The 19,015-nt window shown below is 38.8% G+C and overlaps 1 protein-coding gene across 2 annotated transcripts in view; it reads left to right on the top strand.

The window, feature by feature from the left end:
- Window positions 1-667, top strand: part of LOC147379608 (uncharacterized) — a 129,353-nt gene extending 128,686 nt beyond the window's left edge. For both annotated transcript variants that reach the window (XR_015162193.1, XM_086395766.1), the window contains one exon: window positions 335-667. Coding sequence is in view for 1 of the 2 variants with exons in the window: in XM_086395766.1 (XP_086251892.1) it covers window positions 335-467 (133 nt within the window). In the remaining variant the exon portion in view is untranslated. The remainder of the gene's footprint in view (window positions 1-334) is intronic.
- Window positions 668-19,015: the final 18,348 nt, after the last annotated feature.

Below are 19,015 nucleotides of genomic sequence, written 5' to 3'. Positions count from 1 at the left end.
TGATTTCATTTGTTCTCCTTGCTGGTTCTACGAGTTTTAGCTTCTTATTACCATTTTGCAAATGAGAGAGTTAGTTCAAAGAAGTTAAAAAATATTGTCTGAGTGTGTATAGATAGTATGTGTTTGTAGAACCAGGAATCAAAACCAGATCTGTTTTGGCACCAAAGCCCATAATTAGCTCATAATCAAACTCATGTGTTAATATTTTCCTTCCATGTGAATGAACCAAAGTATTCTAGCGAAATTAATGAATGGGGGTGGGTTATGGGTAGTAACTACTGAGGGCATCACCCTGGTAAGTATGTGTCTAACATCTCTCTCTTCTTTTTTTCAGATTTCATCCTTCAACCAATAATTATTGCATGTCCCTAGTGTGGTGCAGGGATACAACAGTGAACAAGCCAGTTCTTGCTTTTAAGGAAGTGAGAGCCAAGGAGAGGAGAGAGACAAGCAAAAGATACCTATAATACAGCATCGTGAATTGCTACTAATGAATTGAAACAGCTTGATAAGAGAGGCCCAAAAGGATCTTCTGACCTGGAGGATGTGAAAAAGCTTCTTGGAAAGAGTGGGATTTAAAGAACAGAGCTTTAGAGAAGCTGTGGATGTGGGGTGGGGGAGGATGAAATGTGATAGCCCAATACAAATCTTCCAGGTCTTTTTGTAAGTGATGTTCTTCTCTGACTCCTTCAAAGCAGGGTGAACTGAGCTGCAGTTGAGGCAAGGGCAAAGAAGGCCACCTATTCTTGGGCCCACCTGCTAAGATAATGAAGTCCTTGTCCTTAACCAAGGTTGGCTGTCCCTTGTGCCAAGTCTAACCATCCCTCAATGAACTGCATCCTCTGCAGCCACAGCTACCGCTACTTCTTATTGATCGCCTCTGAAAAGGCTACCACTGTTTGGCATCCAGCCTGCTTACCTCCTAGCCTGTGGAGTTCTTTTCATTGGCTTTCTTCCCCTCTGACCTGAACTAGGCTGCATTTGTGAGGTAAACACCACCAGGGCAATCAAATGCCACAAAAAACAGCAGAAAGATGCAAAACAAACCACATCATTTCCTCCTCCCAGGATTTAGAAGCCCTAGGAAGAGCCAAGGGGAGGGTGCTGCTGGAGACTGCTTATTCTTACTTGAACAGGCAGTGTTTAAAAGAAAGAAAAGAAGTGTACTTATTTTCAAAATTCGGCCTTTTCCCTCCATTCTCTCCCCGCTACAGGCTTCTATTCAGAGATTCATTTTCTCCCTCAGACATTTCAGCTTCTGAAATTATTTCACAAAAAGCATGACATATTTTTTCCTTATATATTTTGTGAGGTGATAGTGAATTTCCTCAATTCCCAGCGTTTTCTGCCAGTTACTTCAGCAGGGGAACATAGACACACACTTCTGCAGCTGCCGCTGCCGGAATGAGGCCCCAGGGCCAGTGGCTGGATGGCTATGTTTGCCCTGGGGGGTTTGGACTGGGGGGAGTGTCTTACCCCATATGCATACCTTTATGTTTCTGGGGACAACAGAGTCCCTGGCACCTAGGGAAGAACAGAGTGTGATCTGATGGGCTGCATGTTGGGATGGGCTATACTCCCTGAAGTCAAAGGTCTGGTGCTACACTGAGGAGGGGTCCTGGAGGAGGCCCCTTCCTTCTCTGGCTGTTTCTGGACACAGGATTTGAGCCAGCCACAGTTACTTTGCTGCCTTCAGAAATATGGTGGGGAATCTGGGCTTGCAACTCTCCTACCTACACACTTCCTGGAGGCTATACTTTAAGTGATCTACCTTAAGAAAACAGCAAACAGAAAATAAGAATTTATGAGAATGATGGTGGGAGAGAAAGGAGGGGGCTGTTGAACATTCATGCTACCACATTTGTTCTTTATATGCATCTAAATGATGATTCAATTTAGAGAGTGAATGTGGCATATACCTTCTTCATGAGCATGTCATACAGAAGAAAGGAAACATAAAATTTGCTGAGTGACCTTTGTTCTCCGTTACCTCACTGAGTCTTCCCAACAGCTGTATATTGCAGATAGTATTATTCCCATTTTCGAGGTGAGGAATCGAGGCAGAGAGATCATGTAATTAGCAATTAAGTAGCTAAAACAGAACAAGCCAAGATTCCAACTGAAGTCTAGGGCAGGTGTTGTGAGCCTTCTTAGGGCCTCTGCCATGAGTCAGGATCCCCTGCTGGTACAACTGGCAGTCACTTCCTTCCTCAGAGTCTGATTCTTAGGAGAATCTTGTCTTTCTGGCTTCACTGGGTTGTTGTGACAGCCATGACCTCAAGACAACATAGGGTTGCTTCATAAATAACAATGCATCGTACAAATACCAGAGGGAATTGGTATTACTTCACTGTCATTGAATAAGGCACACCTATTGAATTATTGTACTATTTGGCTAAAGGTCGTGGTATGGAGTTTTGTCTCCTATAGTAGAATGCTGACTGAGGTTTCTTGTCCTCTGGGCACATTCCCCACATGGTTTTGATACACATTGATGCAAAGTGCAGGCCATATAGAAGGCACTTAATGCCCATGAAGAGGATTTGTGGGGTTATCCTTAAAAGCAAGGTTGCTGGGGCCAGATTGCCTGCCTCTGCCACTTGCCAGCTTTGTGTCTTTGGCCAAGTTACTTAACTTCTCTGTGTCCTGGTTTTCTAATCAGTAAGATTAGCCCCAGTAAAATGGGGCTAATGATAGCATCTAGCTCACACTATTGTGAAGGTTAGAGTCAATTCATGCACAGCTCTCAGCACACTAGTGGACCATGGTAAGTAGTAGTGCTGGCTGGCTATAACGCCTGCTAATTGATTTTGACCAACTTGATAGAATTTGCGGGAGGCACACATTGGTGGAATGGTAAGCTTTGTGTTGAGTGCAACAGTGTAGAAGGCTCCACATCAGGGGCTTTCCCTGTAAATATTATATTCCCTAAAATGCACAAAGAAATGACTTTTATGACTAGTATTTCTCATGGAACAATGCTGTGGCAGGCCTGGGGAGGGGCTAGGTGTGAATGTGCCTGATCTGACTCACCTTCCAACCTCGTGTCCTGCCATATCATCCTGGAACCCCTCATCCACCCACACAGTACACTTTAAGGTTTTAGAGTATGATGTGATCTCTTCCCTCTCAAACACACTATTCCTTCTACTTCTACTTTATTACATAGCCCCAGACCTACCTGTGAGCTTGCTCACATCTCTCTTCATATCCTTAAGGTCTCAGTTTAGATATCGTTTTTGGGGGATGTTTGTGCTGATGCCCTTTGACTGGTTTGGAAAAAAGTATTAGGATGCAGTACAGTCTCTAAAAATGATTGAAATGAAAATTGTTACCCTGAAAACTCTGTAAAATAATGGTTAATCTTTGCTTAACCAATTGCACATTTGGTTTATACAAATAATATGCTATTCATTATATATCCATTATACATTATATTCATTGCTTATTCAAAGTAATTTACTCAGTTTCTGGATTTATGCAAATTTCCTTCTTTCTTCTCTTTTTTGTTTTGGCTACCTATCCCCTTAAGCTACCTCTTGACAAAATCAGGATTTATTCCTCTCATCCCCTTTGTTTTTTAAGGAAACAGTGAATTGAAACTTTCATACCATTGAAATAATCTAGAAAATGTCAAATGGCTTCTATCTTCCTTTTAAAAAAGCTTATCTGAAATAGTATTGTACAATCGTCAGATATTTTTGATTGGTTTCAGCCCTTATTTTGTAAACAAAAACAGCAGAAAAAGATGGAAAGCTTTATATCTAAGCCTAATAGTGTTATCTGTGAGATGTGGGTAAAAGTGGATTTTATTTTAGTGCCTTTGCTTCCTCTGTATTCTCTCACTTTTCTAAAATTAATAACAAGAAGTTATTAAAACTTAAAAATAAAAACAAAGACAACTTTAATGCTCTCAATTCACTTCCAATCAACCAGATTCTATAAACAATGACTGTTGGAGGAACATTTTTAAAAAGTGGTTCATTTCCCTCCCTTCAAGGAGATGGACATCTAGGATTAAACTGATCAGAGAGGAGCTCTAAGAAAGACGGTCCTACAGCTACTGTACTGAATTCCACCTGTCTCTATTCTCTTCTTCTTTCTAGCTTTCCTACCCTTACTTCTATTTTCCTTTTTAACGTTTTAAAATTGTGTAAGTTGCAAATGTATAGTATTATAATTTGACATCTGTATACACAAATGACCAGCACCACAATTCTACATACCACCCGTCACCATACATTTGATCCCCTTTGCTCATTTCCCCCACATCCATCTCCTTTGCCCTCTGGTAAACAGTAGTCTGATCTCTGTATCTATGAGTTCTTTTTTTATTTTACTTCAGTCTTTTATTTGTTTTGCTTTTCTCGATTCCATGTATAAATGAAATCACATGGTATTTATCTTTCTCCATTTGACTTATTTCACTTAGCATAATACTTACAGGGTCCATCTATGTTGTCACAAATGGTCATTCGTTTTTATGACCAAGCAGTATTCCATTGTGTATATACAGCACATCTTCTTTACCCATTTATCCATTGATAAACATTTGGGTTTTCCCATGTCATGACTGTTGTAACTAATGCTGCATTGAGCATAGGGGTGCATACAACTTTTTGATTTAGTGTTTTCCTGTTCTTTAATAAATACCCTGAAATGGAATAGTTTGATCACATTGCTGTTGTTTAGTTGCTAAGTCATGTCCAACTCTTTTGTGACCCCATGGACTGGAGCCTACCAGACTCCTCTGTCCATGGTATTTTGCAGGCAAGAATACTGGAGTGGGTTGCCATTTCCCTTTCCAGGGGATCTTCCCAACCCAGGGGTTGAACCTACGTTTTCAGCATTGCCAGGCAGATTTTTTTACCACTGAGCCACCAGTTTGATCATATGATACTTTTATTCTTAACTTTCTGAGGAAACTCCGTACTGTTTTCCGTAGTGGCTGTACCAATTTACAGTCTCATGAACAGTGAGAAACAAGGTTCTGTTTTGTCTGTGTCTTCTCAACATTTGTTATTTCTTGTCCTTCCAACAGTAGCCATTCCAACAGGGGTGAAATAATCTCTCAGTGTGGTTTTGATTTGCATTTCCTTAATAATTAGTCATGTTGAACATCTTTTCATGTGCCTATTGTTCATCTGTATGTCTTTTTTGGAAAATTGTCTATTCAGATCCTCTGCCCATTTTTCATTGAGATTTTAAAAAAAAATTGTTGAGTTGTTGGCATTCTTTAAGTATTTTGGATATTAATCCTTTATAGACATACTATTTTAAAATGTCTTATTCCATTCAGTAGGTTGCCTTTTCATTTTGATGAGGGTTTCCCTTGCTGTGCAGAATATTTTTAGGTTGATATAGTCTATTTATTTTTGCTTCTGTTTCCCTTGCCTTTGGAGTCAGAGCTGCAAAAATATCACTAGGACCTATGTCAATGGGGGTTACCACCAATATTTTCTTCTAGGAATTTTATAGTTCCAGGTCTTATATTCAAGTCTGTAATCCATTTTGAATTAATTTTTGTGTATGGTGTAAGATAGTGGTCTAGTTGCATATTTTTTTTTATATGGTTGTCAAATTTTCTCAACACCATTTATTGAAGACAGAATCTTTTCTCCATTGTATGTTCTTTGCTTCTTTGTCATAAATTAATTCTCCACATATCTGTGGGTTTATTTCTGGGCTCTCACTTCTGCTCTACTGATCTGTATGTGTCTGTTTTTTGTGCCAGTCCCATATGGTTTTGATTATTATAGCTTTGTAGTATAGTTTGAAATTATGGAACACGATAGCTCCAGCTTTTCTTTTCTTTCTCAAGTTTTAGCCTTTTTTGTATATATTTCTTTCTTAATTTTAAAAAAACCTGCCATATCTGCCTTTTTGACCTTTATCTTAGTTCCTCTATTCCAGTTATACCTTCTTCAGAGAAGATTTTTAAACTTTATTTCCATGCCTTCATCATTACAAAGTTTTTTCTGTTTCTCTTGAATTTTTCTCAGCAATGGGGACAATAACATTAAGTTTTAAGATATTCAGGGACTCCTTTTTAGTTAGAGCTTAGAAGTTTTCCTAAACAAAATGTTTCACATAATTTTTCGCAGACATCAAAATAGAATTTTTGTATTTAAAAAAAATTCTATTTATATTATAAGCAATATACAAGATAAAGTAGCTATTGGAAATTGTATTTTCAGAGACCTTTGACTAGATTTCCTGTTATTGTCCTAAAGGGCCCTGTCAGTTACCATACATTTAATTATATTTACATCTTTCTTGCAAAGATATGGAAGTAGCAAGTCATGACTCTTATCTAGTATTTTATAGTATGTCTTACCAAGATCTGCCTGCACCTTTCTAAGAAAGATACATTTTATATTTTAGCAAATAAAATATGCAATGTTTCCTTACAAGAAATATCTCTGCAAAAATTGTGCCAGCTTCTGGTCTTTACTACAACTAAAGACCAGAAGAGGGTCTGACCACTGAACTCATCTAAAATGAGTAATCATGCTATGATTGCACTTCTCTCTTGACAATCATTTCTGTCTAAAGAGAGGTTAGGAAGGAGGTCAGAAAGCCTCTCCCCCTGAAGCAAACACCCTTGTATATAAAATTCATTGTGTGTCTATTCCATACACACACAAAATGGGGATCTAGAACTGTTTAGATATTTGGTTAAAAAAAAAAAAAAGAAACTAGTATGATAGGCATAACATCCTATCTCATTATTGTTTTAACTGGCATTTCATTACTTGTTAATGTGAATATTTTCCCATATATTTGTTGGATATTTATGTATATATATCTACATATGTAGCTTAATATATATCTCAATATAAATATATACTATTTTGAATATTTTCTATTTGTGCCCTTTGCATTCTTTTCTATTGCAATGACTATCTCCATATTGGTTTATATGAACTCTTTATATATTAAGACACTATCCTTTTGTCCCATATGTTTCCAACTTTATAATTTTCCAGTGTATGTGCCTTTTAGATTTGTTTCTTATATGGAAAAGTAAAAAAAAAAATATGTAGTTGAATCTTGATCTTTTAAAAATGTGTTTTAAAAATTATTTTTTCATTTTTCTGGCACATTAGAGAGAGAGAGTGAGAAAGAGAGAGAGAGAGAAGTAATCCAGTGTTTTCAGTGAGTTAATAACCAGCCTCTAAATGTTATTGAATCTGAGGGTTAGAAACAAATTATGTCCCATTTACTTATTTAGGAAAATAATCAAGTGGTAGGAGGAGGAGAGAAACACAAATTGGTATTAATTCTGAAGAAAGGTGGCTGTGGCTGTGCTCACTGACTCTCCTCACTGTACCATGTATTATAGAATGGGAAGGGAATTCAGGAGTCAGAGGTCATTTTACCACTCCCCTCCCTTCTCCTTTTACTTGGTGCAGGAATCATGCCAGTAAGATTTCCACCATCTCCTAGACAATTGCCAGGATAGCCTCAGCTTTGGAGGTTGGCTGGACATGCCTTTCTTATGTTTTGCTGAAATTTGCCTGTCTGTAAGCTCCACACAAGCCTAGCTCTGCCCTTTGGAACTACAGAGACAAAGTTGGCCTAGCTGGGAAAATGCCAACAATTCAGAGTAAGCTGGTATCATATATGAGATACCTCTTTTGTAGGATAAACACTTTGAAAATCCTTCCTCTGTTCCTCCTGTCAAACAGTGTTGAGATTCCCCATTAGCAGGTTTGCCATCTCCTGGACACATCCCAGTATTCCTCCGTCTCTTCTCTTATGTGCTCCTACGCCAGCTCCCCTGCACTGAATGCAGAGGTCCCACTCCATCCTCCATGGTAAAACGAGGAGAGTCAGTGAGCACAGCCACCCTCTCTTTGTCTTAGAAACACTAGAGCAGATGACCTGGACACCTTGCTTTGCCTTTGCTCCATTCTACCCTTATGTGGAACTTTGTTTTCGTTTGTTGGGGTTGTTGAGAATAGAACCCCGATAAACTTCTTACTTAGTTGCCTGGAAAGAGCTGGCTGGGGACCAATTATTTCTTCCACTTCTCTTTTTCTTAGTTTGAAAGCCCCTGACTTTTGCTGGCAGTGGTAGCAGTTTTTTTTCCGTGGTTTGTGGGTCAAGGCTTTGCTTTTGAACCTTGGCCTCACTATCCAGTTAGACTAGTGTTCAGGACTGGCTGGTTTGGAGCCTTCCACCGAGACTTACGCAGGGTGGCTGGGGAAACAGGGCGGGGAAGGGCAGGGCTGGGGTAAAGCAAAGGTAGGGTGAATAGAGCTGGTGTGGTTGGGCTGCATGTGAAACCAGCTGCCTTCTCTAAAGCAGTTGGGCTTGGCAATGGTAGAGCTGGTAGGTGGCAGAGGTGCACACTGGATGGCAATGCCAGCTGCTGCTTTCCATCAAGCACTGACTCTGGCATTGAGCAGCTAAGTGTGTTACAGGCACTGTCTCATTTTATTATAGCAGCAAACTCATGAAAAAGGTGCTATTCCTGTGCTCATTTTCCAAAGAGATGGTAACTTAAAGAGGTTAAATAACTTCCCCAAGTGTTTGTGAGTTGTTGAGCTGGGATCTGAACCCAAGTAGTTTGAGTGCTTGTGCCCTTTTTTCTCCCTTCTCCCTGATTCTGCTCAGTTCTATGGCCTGTCATGGTTCAGGAGCAGCTCTGAGGGCTGAGGAGGACCACATTCAGGCTATTTGTCATTAGTTGGCAGCAGCATCCTGGAGACCTGTAGATTTACACTTAATTTTCCACCTCTGAGCTAAGGCCGCCTCCTCTTTCCTAACATGTGCAGCAGCAAAAGTTCAGGGAGGAAGAGAACATTTCTACCAGAAGCGGTTTTATATCAGTTTTGCTATCAGCATCTCCATATTCAGGGATAAAAATGCAGAAGCAAAAACAAGTATAAGTTTCCCTTGAGTGGGAAGCTTCTATAATACTTTGCTATTAATCAAGTTGGCTAAGGTTATTTACTTAAAATATTTTTTTCTTCTTGTAGACATAAGAAAAATTAATTGCTCTGGCTTTTTCTCTGTGATTTTTGATGTTTTGTCATGCCAATGCCTGAGAAAACAACCCACAGAATAAGTATACACTGGAGCCGAGGACAAGGGTTTCAATTGCCCAAGGTTGTGGAAATATTATTGTAACATGGGAGTCAGCCATTCAGAAGGAAAGAAAGAGTGAGAGAGAATAATAGAGAGTGAGAGAGGAAGAGAGAGAGAGGGAGGGAGGGAGGAAGAAACTTGCAGTCCTCTATTGAAAAAATTTTTTCCTCTTTAAGGATTTAAATTTGTCTTCCTTCAATGGGACATAATATTGTAGTTATTATCTCCTTAGATTTACGCATTACTTCTATAGGGCTCGGTGATCCCTGGATTTGTGAGTGTTTTCCTGAGTACAGCATTTTCATATTTATTATCATCATGTGTATGCATGTGTATATAAGAGCCAGGATTAGAGAAATGTTTCCAGACTGAAAGCAGATTTGAAGTATCAAGAACTGTCAGCAAACTGGTGAGGAACAGGAGAAGAAACCAGAGAGATCTTTTTTTTTCTTTGTAACCTTGGCTGTGCCTGGTAGCTTGTAAAATCTCAGTTCCCCGACCAGGGATTGAACACAGGCCACAGAAGAGAAAGCACAGAATCCTAACCACTAGACAGCCAGGGAAGAGAGAGCATCCTGGAAAGATAAGGGAGCCTTATTTTTATAGATTCATAAACTCTGTGCCTTAGACACAAAGTGCAGCTTTCCAAGAAAAACACCTAAAGTCTTGGCATAAATACTATTTGGCACATAGTAGGTGCCTGAGTACATGTCAAGTCTAGTCTCTTCCTCTCCAATAGTATAATCATATTTACCAGAGACTTGCCACTTCCATAGCAACTAAAATGAAGTGGTACTCTCCCATAAAAGTCAGATTTCTGTGTCTTTGTAGCTGTTTACTTTTAAGTTTATTTCGATCTCAATTACATCACTAGGAACCCTCCAGCACCACTTATCTAAATACGGTTCTAGCTTACATGGCTTAACCTAAGTTCTCTCTGTCATGTGTTTGTTCCTGGGTATACTCTTCTGCTTTTTTGTTTTGTTTCTGCCTAAGTGAAAAACAAGAATGCCGAGATTGCTCCTTGACACACCTGTGCACTGTTGCACAGCCAGTGATCTTGAGGGAAGGCTGGTTTTGCCACACAGGTTGTAACTGGGAGGCCTCAAGAAGCCTTCAAGTAAAGAGAGGAAAATACAAAGCCCAGATAGATGGAGGTGGGGGCTGGGATGAGGGAAGGGAACACCTCTGACAGGGTATTTAGCAAGTGTTGCTTACTTACTCTGAGTGCCAAAATAGAAAGCCAAATGTCATAGGGAAGCAGAATTTCAACATGTGTGCATGCACATACACACCTACCAACCCGCTCCTTCTTCCTGTCTCTCTGAGGCGCACCCTTTCTACATGTTCTTTTTCAGGTGGCTCTTCCTCCTTGACACTATGATAGAAAATGAAAGATGAGAGACTCCATCTGATTAACGCCATGCACTCTTAGAGACAAGGGTCAGAGGTAGACTGTCCCCAGATGGAGCTAATTTTTATTTGGGGTTGAATCACTTTTTTTTTCTTCTCAAGCCAGAATATAATCAATTTCAATATTTTCACCACACCCTAAAGAAGAACTGAACACAGTGCACGGTTGCAATCGGCATTTTAGGTGTTGGTGCAGCAGGCAAAACAAGGGGTGTAGTTTTTGGAGTTTGGAAACACAAACTCAAATATTTTATCAGAATATTTTTTGTTGTTTCCTGCATTGGCAGGTGGGTTCTTTACCACTAGAATTACCTGGGAAACCCTGTTTTTTTTTTGTTGTTGTTGTATATGCAATTGGACTCTATATGACTTAGATCAGAATGGGGATAAATGTGAGCCATTTAATATTTCTGCTTTCTACTTTCTATGTAGAGCCCAGACTATGCCCCATTCATTGCTCTGTTTTTTTTTTTTTTTTTTTCTCCCCAGAAGGAATGTTAGCATTAGGAGGCTTGCAACTATTTATTCCCTTTTAGTCATTCACTTACATTTTTTTTGGACTCAGCTTTTTATCTACAAAGTGGAAATGATTTTTCAATGCTACAATAAGTAAATGCTGCTGCTGCTGCTAAATCGCTTCAGTTGTGTACGACTCTGTGCGACCCCATAGACGGCAGCCCACTAGGCTCCTCTGTCCCTGGGATTCTCCAGGCAAGAGTACTGGAGTGGGGTGCCATTGCCTTCTCTGACAATAAGTGAATAGTAGTCAATAATAAAGAGGGTAGTTTCAATCTGCAAAGTAGCAAGTGAAGTATTTTAACCTTAAATTTTAATTTCATTTATAATATTAATGAGTCATTTGAAAATATTCTTTCACTATCTAAGAAATGCACCTAAAAGAATATTGTATTTTATCATAATCTATCAGATTGGTGCAGATAAAAATTATTGATCCTATGTAGTGTTTGTAAAAATTATTGATCCTATGTAGTGTTTGTAAGCAGAGAAGGCAATGGCACCCCACTCCAGTATTTTGCCTGGAAAATCCCATGGACGGAGGAGCCTGGTAGGCTGAAGTCCATGGGGTCGCTAAGAGTCAGACACAACTGAGCTACTTCACTTTCACTTTTCACTTTCATGCTTTGGAGAAGGAAATGGCGGCCCACTCCAGTGTTCTTGCCTGGAGAATCCCAGGGACGGGGGAGCCTGGGGGGCTGCCGTCTCTGGGGTCGCACAGAGTCGGACACAACTGAAGCGACTTAGCAGCAGCAGCAGTATTTGTAAGAATGTAGTTATGGTGAATCAGTTTTTCCCACAAGCTACATTCTTAATATATTTCAAAATTAAAAATGTCATACATTTTGGTGAAGTGATCCCTTTTCTAGAAATTTATTCTCAGGAGATAATTAGAAAAGTATTTAAGGATATATTTATAAGCTTGTTCATCTCAGCTTCATTAAAAAGACCGAAAAATGGGGGGAAAGCTATATGCCCATTAATAGGAAATTATTTAAATGAATTATAAAATGACCTCCAAATGGAATAAATAGTCAGTGGCTGAGATGTAACTCTGTATTTGTTGCTATGGAAAGGAATCTGAAATATATTGTTAAGTGAAAAGTAAATCATGGAAATATATGTTTAATATTATTCCAACTGGATGGATATATTTATATTTTTTATAGATTTATAAACATGAAGAATCTATGTATAATGGTCTTTGGAAGAGAGGGGGTATTAGAGAAAGACTTTCACTTTATATTTTAAACACTTTTGACTTGCTTAAAATTTTTTTTATGATGAATGGTGTTATGTTTTATAATCAGCCAAAACAATAATAATGAAGAAGAAACAAAAAGAACCCAAGGGGCACTCAAATGAAAGAAACTCTGAATTCTACTGCTTCTACTAATTTCTCATTTGTAATATGACCATTGAATTGGATACCTTCAACTTCTGATCAGCTAAGTAGGTACATGGGCCTAGGCTATTTACAGTGGACTAAAGAAACAGTAAAAGATAAACAAGTATAAGATAAACAGTATGAAAATATGATATAAATTGGTGGGGACTGCCATGAATAGCACACTGGTCTATTTAACCTAATAATACATGACAGGAGCCCGATGAGCTTGTGAACTGAATATCCTGTGAAATAAGGTCACTGAACGTTGGGGTAAATGATAGGGGCACTGCCAGGGGATGATAGCGCTGTATTCAATGCTGTGGGAAGTATGATTCTTTCTCCAATCTCTTTTCTTTCTGAGAGACCCGGTGGTGGGCATTAGAGACTTTCAGTCTACTTTGCCTTTATTTTGGACTGAGACCTAGATGCTATCATGTAAAAATATCCCTGCTAGTGCATATTAAGATGTGACATGCTTCCTTTTTTTATTTTGTATGCCTTTGTATCATTCACCTGAGAGGAAAAAAAAAAAGAACTCATATCCCGACGTGTAACTAAAAACCTCCGGGTGGGATTTATTTAGTGTGAGAGCGTGATTAGTAATTTTTAGTGATTAGTAATTTTCTCCCTCAGGTGGTTTTTCTGCATTCCTGTAGAGATCGTGTACACAACAGGGCTGCCAAGTGAGAAGAAAAGGCTCAGGCGGAAAAATATCACGCTTTAGAAAACAGTATGTGTGCGTGCATGCTCGTGTGTGTGTGTGTGTGCTTTAAACAACTGTTTTAGTTACTTTGACAAATAAAGTGCTTTGATTTGGAATCATTGCTTTTATGTCTTATAGATTCTCTGATCTTGCAAAACGTTCTATTACGCAATAATTTTATACCTGTGTTTCTATCCATGCACAAACCCATCTCCCTCTACTGTTTCTATCCCCCATTGGTTTTGGAAAGTAAACAGTTCTAAAAATCTTAGTTTAAGGAGGACTCGGGGCTTTTTTGCAGTTTTTTGTAAGGCCTACTGTGGAAATCATAGGATTGAGACAGGAGTTTAGTTTTTTAATTAACAAAAGAAAAAACAAAACACTGCAGAGAACGCCAGGAAAGAGCCATTTTTTAGTATCTCTTCAGGTCAGCTCCAATCCACTTTCCCAGTCAAGTGGGCATTTGCATGCACTCACATGCACCTTGACAACTGGGCTGCTAGCAAGAGTGTATAGTTGTTTTTCTTCTTGCCACCCCCTGGGAATTGAAGTTATTTAGCACAAAGATTAAGCAATGTGTGTGGCCTCAGGATTTTCCCACTTGAAGCTTTCATAATTTTATTTTTGCATATCTATGGGCACATACACTAAGCCGAGTGTTCTTTTTGGTATAACTGCTAGCTCCTCAGAACGTTGCTCTCTGAACCCATGCAAGTGATACACTGCGTTTGGGTTCCTCTGGGGTTTCTAAGACTAAAGTTGGCACTTAGGGCAAGAAATGAAATAAACTTTAAAGTTGAGTTAATGCATCTGCAGTGTAGACTAGGCATTCTCATATATAGTACCTTATGTATTTCCCACAAAAGCCCAACCAGATGGATACTATTGTGTCACTCAGTAGAAGGCTTTTAAAGACTAAACGAATGGCCCAAGTCCCATGGTTGGTACCTTATGGAGCTGACATTCATACCCGGGTCTGCTAAAACATCTCTGCCATTCAAGATAACAAGAGAGCAGGGGCACTAAGGGGAAGCACCAAACAACCCATACCTCACCATTTTGCTCAAGGCTTTCTTTGAACCTGAGAAAGGAATCATCTGCATTCTAACATAACACCTTCAGAAATTATACATCACTCACATTTTAAAAATCTTTAATCTACTCCTGGCTATGCATATTATCTAAGATGATAAAATCATGGGAAATGAGAAAAAAATAGATACATGAACTCTAATACTAATCTGTTTCCTCAGATTCACCATTAGTTTCTCAATAATTTCAATTTACTCACACACACACACACACACACACACACAGGTCAGAGGGGAGAAAAAAGGCATAGGCTTTTTTTTTTTCTATGCTAAGAAGTATAAAACTAAGGTAACCACTATTTCATTTCATCTTCCTATGAGATACACAGGCCAAAATGGCAGAAGAAAAGAGAACATATTAGACCTGTAGATAATCAGCTAACTACATAAATCATTCTATTCCATTTATTTTCTCCATAGATATCCATTCTTAACTATTTGGTGTGTATCTTTCTAGACCTTTCTCTATGCAAATATACTCAAATATCAATATAAATAAGTAGAAAATACATATATGTAAGTGTGTACATACATGATAATATATTATATATAATATATGTGTGTATATATGCATAGCATAAATACTGCTGTGCTGTGCTTAGTCGCTCAGTTGTTTCCAACTCTTTGCAACCCCATGGACTATAGTTCTGCCAGGCTCCTCTGTCCATGGGGATTCTCCAGCCAAGAATACTGGAGTGGGTTGTCATGCCATCCTCACGTATATATGCATATATATACACTTATATACAGGTTTTTTTAAACCAGTTTGATCACACTAAGCAAATTATTCAACCATTTGCATATTAAACATAAAAATATATCCCGATTTCCCCTAATTCTTTTTACTTGATGAATAATATTCTATCATATGGATACATCATAATATATTTACCAAGTTCCTTGTTAATGGCCTTACCTTGGATTCTGTTTGTAACAATCACAAATAATGTGTAACTAAGCATTTTACAACCACACCCTTGCATACTTATGTATCTGTAAATTAGATTCCTGGAATTGAAATTACTAGATGAAAGTGTTTACACTTTTTTTGGACAGATACTGCCAAGTTGCCTCCAAAAAACTAAGTTTTTTAGCCATAAAAAAGAATGAAACAATGCCATTTGCGGCAACATGGGTGGTAATAGAAATTGTCACACTCGGTGAAGTAAATCAGGCAAAGACAAATGCCACATGTTATCACTTACATGTGGAATCTAAGATCAGGGTACAAGTGAACTGATTTACAAACCAAAATCAAGTCACAGATGTAAAAACCAATCTTATGGTTACCTGGAAGGGAAGGGATAAATTGGGAGATTGAAATGGACATGTTCACACTACTATATATAAAATAGATAACTAATAAGGGCCTACTGTATAGCACAGGGAATTCTACTCAATGTTCTGTAATGAGCTATGAGGGAAAAGAATCTAAAAAAGAATGGATATATGTGTAACAGATTCATTTTGGTATATAGCAGAAACCAACAAAACATTGCAAATCAACTATACTGCAATAAAAATTAAAAAAAAAAAACCCCAAAACTAAAAACTAAAATTTTAATTTCTTTTGCTAGGACTTATGAGAACTAAAATTTTGATAAAACCACTGCCTCACATGTGGAGTCTCTCATTGTTATGAAAATCATTTGCTTCACAAATAGTTTTCCAAACGAGCCTACAATTTTTCTAGAACAATTTGAGGTTTATTATAACTAAATGGAAAGCTGAGAAATTTTGAAGCAAGCTACCTGACAAGGATTCCATCAGAACCCCAGTGCAGGCAGCAGAAATAGAAGGTTGGGTGAGGGGCTCAAGCAGGCCCCAAAGGCAAGCAAAGCTTGGGGTCCACAAAGGGGAGCAAGATTAGAAGTGGCGATTCTAGTGGCATCAGGAAGGGCCAGCCGTTTGGATTGGGAGCTTGATCCATGGAGGAAACAGCAGGCGAGGTTAGTAAAGGTACACGACAGTTTATTATCATTCCCTCAGCAAATATTAATGAGCAGCTATAAGTCTGGTACCTCACTATGTCTGAGAAATATAAAAATAAATAGAATATGTTTCCTTAATGTTAGAGTTGCTCACAATCTAGTGAGAAACCATTTGCCTTGTCTTCTGGAACATTTACATGTTCCTCGGTTTCAGCGTTTGCTCCGAGGCTCCACTCCACCCTATCCCTGGTGCTTTCTTCTCTCTGCGGTGCACTGTGGCTTACAGTCCTGGTGCATCAATGAGGTGATGACCAAGAAGGGAGGGGAGATGTGATGAAACAGGGTGCACTTTAGCTCATCCAAGGTCTCCAGCCAAGATGATGGAAAGTCGTCCACTTTTGCCTCTTCCCCCAGCTGTGAGTCAGTCTCACTCACCTGTATTTTTGGTTCACTATACATGGTGAACATTTAAATGCTTCCCACTGTTCTGAGTGGCTTAGGACAGCCAATTTGGAATTGCCACTCACAATCAGATTTAGAGGACTGGAGAGAGTAGGTTCTATGTCTGTATTCATGGAGATAAGGCTGGTGGGGCGAAGCAGTTCATCTATTGCGTGTAACAGGTAGCTGAAAGTGGTCTCTGGGGAGGACTCCAAAAGGTGACACCTCAGGTTTGTCGGAACACCTCCCTTCACCATCACATGGCCAGTTTACAAAAAAAGTGGGGAGGGGATTATATTTTCTTAGATCATTACACTGAATCTGCCGAAAGACTAATCCATGCATTCAAAGCCATGGCTTGTATTCTAAAGGTAATCTTGGTCTATGCTCAAGATCAGAGTTCAACGCAAGGTAGTATAGGTGGTTTCAGATATGCACTACCTTCATATCTAAGAAAGTGAGACAAAGAACTCATCTCATTCAAGAGTCTTTGAGAGCTTACGAGCCTCAAAGAACTGCCAAAATGACCAGATTAGATGATGCACGAGAAACTGCTCCTAACTACAAAGTGCAATAGATGTATAAGAGACAATGATGATGGTGATAATGAGAGATATGAGTGAATTACCATCAACTGGGTAATGTCGGTCAGCAAATTATTTGATTTCCCCCCTTTTCCCTCCATGAACCTGATGATACGGTCACACAAATTTGCCAGCTGTCTTCCACCTTCTTGTCCTTGCTCATGCAGTTTTCTCAACTTGCAGGGTTGGTTTTTTGCATTATTTACCTATGAAAAGTCTTTGTATGCCTCAAACTACAATTCAAATAAAGATTCTTACTTCTTGGAGTTATTGTGAGAATTAAATGAGATAAATTGCATAAATGCATGGTACAGTGGTTGCTGTACCGAAGTACTTCATAAAGATTAGCTATTAGCATCTTTTCTCAATCAGGCTTTAAGCTCAGAGTATGGGAATCATGTTATTTATATTTGGACTTTAAGCACCTCGCATACATCTGAGTACACAAGAGCTCAATAAATGGTTGTTGAATAAATGAAATGATAAATGGTCCAAATGATCACTCTACAGGGCAAACCAGATAGTAAATGAAGCATTGCTACCACCAGGCAAAGCCAATTACCAGGTTATAGAAGGTTTATCCACATGAATTATTAGAACAACTCAAGTCATTTAGATACCTAGATATGACCTAAAACATTTTCTGTGAGTCATTAGTAAATGATTGGTTAAATGTGCCTAGAGGCTACAAAAGCACAAACAATATGTGGGTTTCTGTGGTTAGCCAAAGGCTCTGCTCTGAATGTAAAAAGGCTAGATTAGAATGACTAAAGGAGTTTTCATGTTTAATCTGGTCTGGTTCACCAGGACCTTACAAATAGTCAACTATAGAAATCCTGCTTCCTTCCATTCTCCCACCTTTTCTTGCATATTGAATTTCTTTAAAGGAATTCTGACGTGCTGGTCAACTGAGTGCTTTAACAAAATTGAAGAGAGTTCTAGATTAAAAAAAATAACTAGTTATAGTTTGACAAAAAGTCCATGTCAAATATAAGGATATTTTAAACGTAAAAATGTTGCTTTGGAAGCATAGTCATACTTGCATGCATAATGTCAAAACTTGTAAAGTAGTTTGCAATATTTGGAGTCTGCAGTATTTGGAGATAAATTTCTCTATGGCCTCTAGGTACAATTATACATAGTCTTTCTGCTAAATCTTCTCTTATTCTCCTTCTTTCTCCATTTCTTTTCCTCTTCCCCATTCTCCCTTCCCTTTTGTGGTAGATAACCTTATAACACCAGACTTCAAAAAGGGAAGCATTAAAAATTACATTTATAATGCGGTGGTCCTTCTCAATGGTGGCTTTCATTGCTAAGGATAAGCAAAAACTTGGATTTAAGATGATCGCCATATATGGCAAATAAAACACTGAACAAATAAAAATTAACAGCAAACAAGAAGCAGCCCTAAGTCCTCTGAGACCAAGTAGTAGTGTCTTTGTAAGCTGACAGTTTGGGTAGTCAGGAGCCCTCACCATTTCATCAGACGCTATGACAAACTAGAATAAACAGGTGAACCCTCTGCTCCTCCGCACTGGGGATATGGGGAAATTGACTCATACCTGCTGGTGTTTAAGCATGGCTCTGAAATCTCAAGTTATTTCTGTGCCAGAGACCATGAAAAGAGGTCAACTATTTCTTTGTATAAAGAAATGACTGCTTCTTCTCAAAGTGGAGGTCCACCCTCCTGTTCTCTGAGATGTCAAAAATGCCCTGTGAGTCTTCCCGGGCTCTGGCTTTCCATTTAAGCTCAGAGCTCTTTCCTCACAGCACAGCAACCTTCTGGTTATGCTACCACTGCTAATCATTCACACTTCCTATCACTATTACTAATCAATCACCTTCTCATG

This window comes from Bos grunniens, chromosome 1 (genome assembly GCF_055505025.1).
Source record: "Bos grunniens cultivar Pamir isolate PY7600 chromosome 1, Bosgru_T2T1.0, whole genome shotgun sequence".
Classification (NCBI taxonomy): domain Eukaryota; kingdom Metazoa; phylum Chordata; class Mammalia; order Artiodactyla; family Bovidae; genus Bos; species Bos grunniens.
This window is presented reverse-complemented; position numbering and strand designations above follow the sequence as displayed.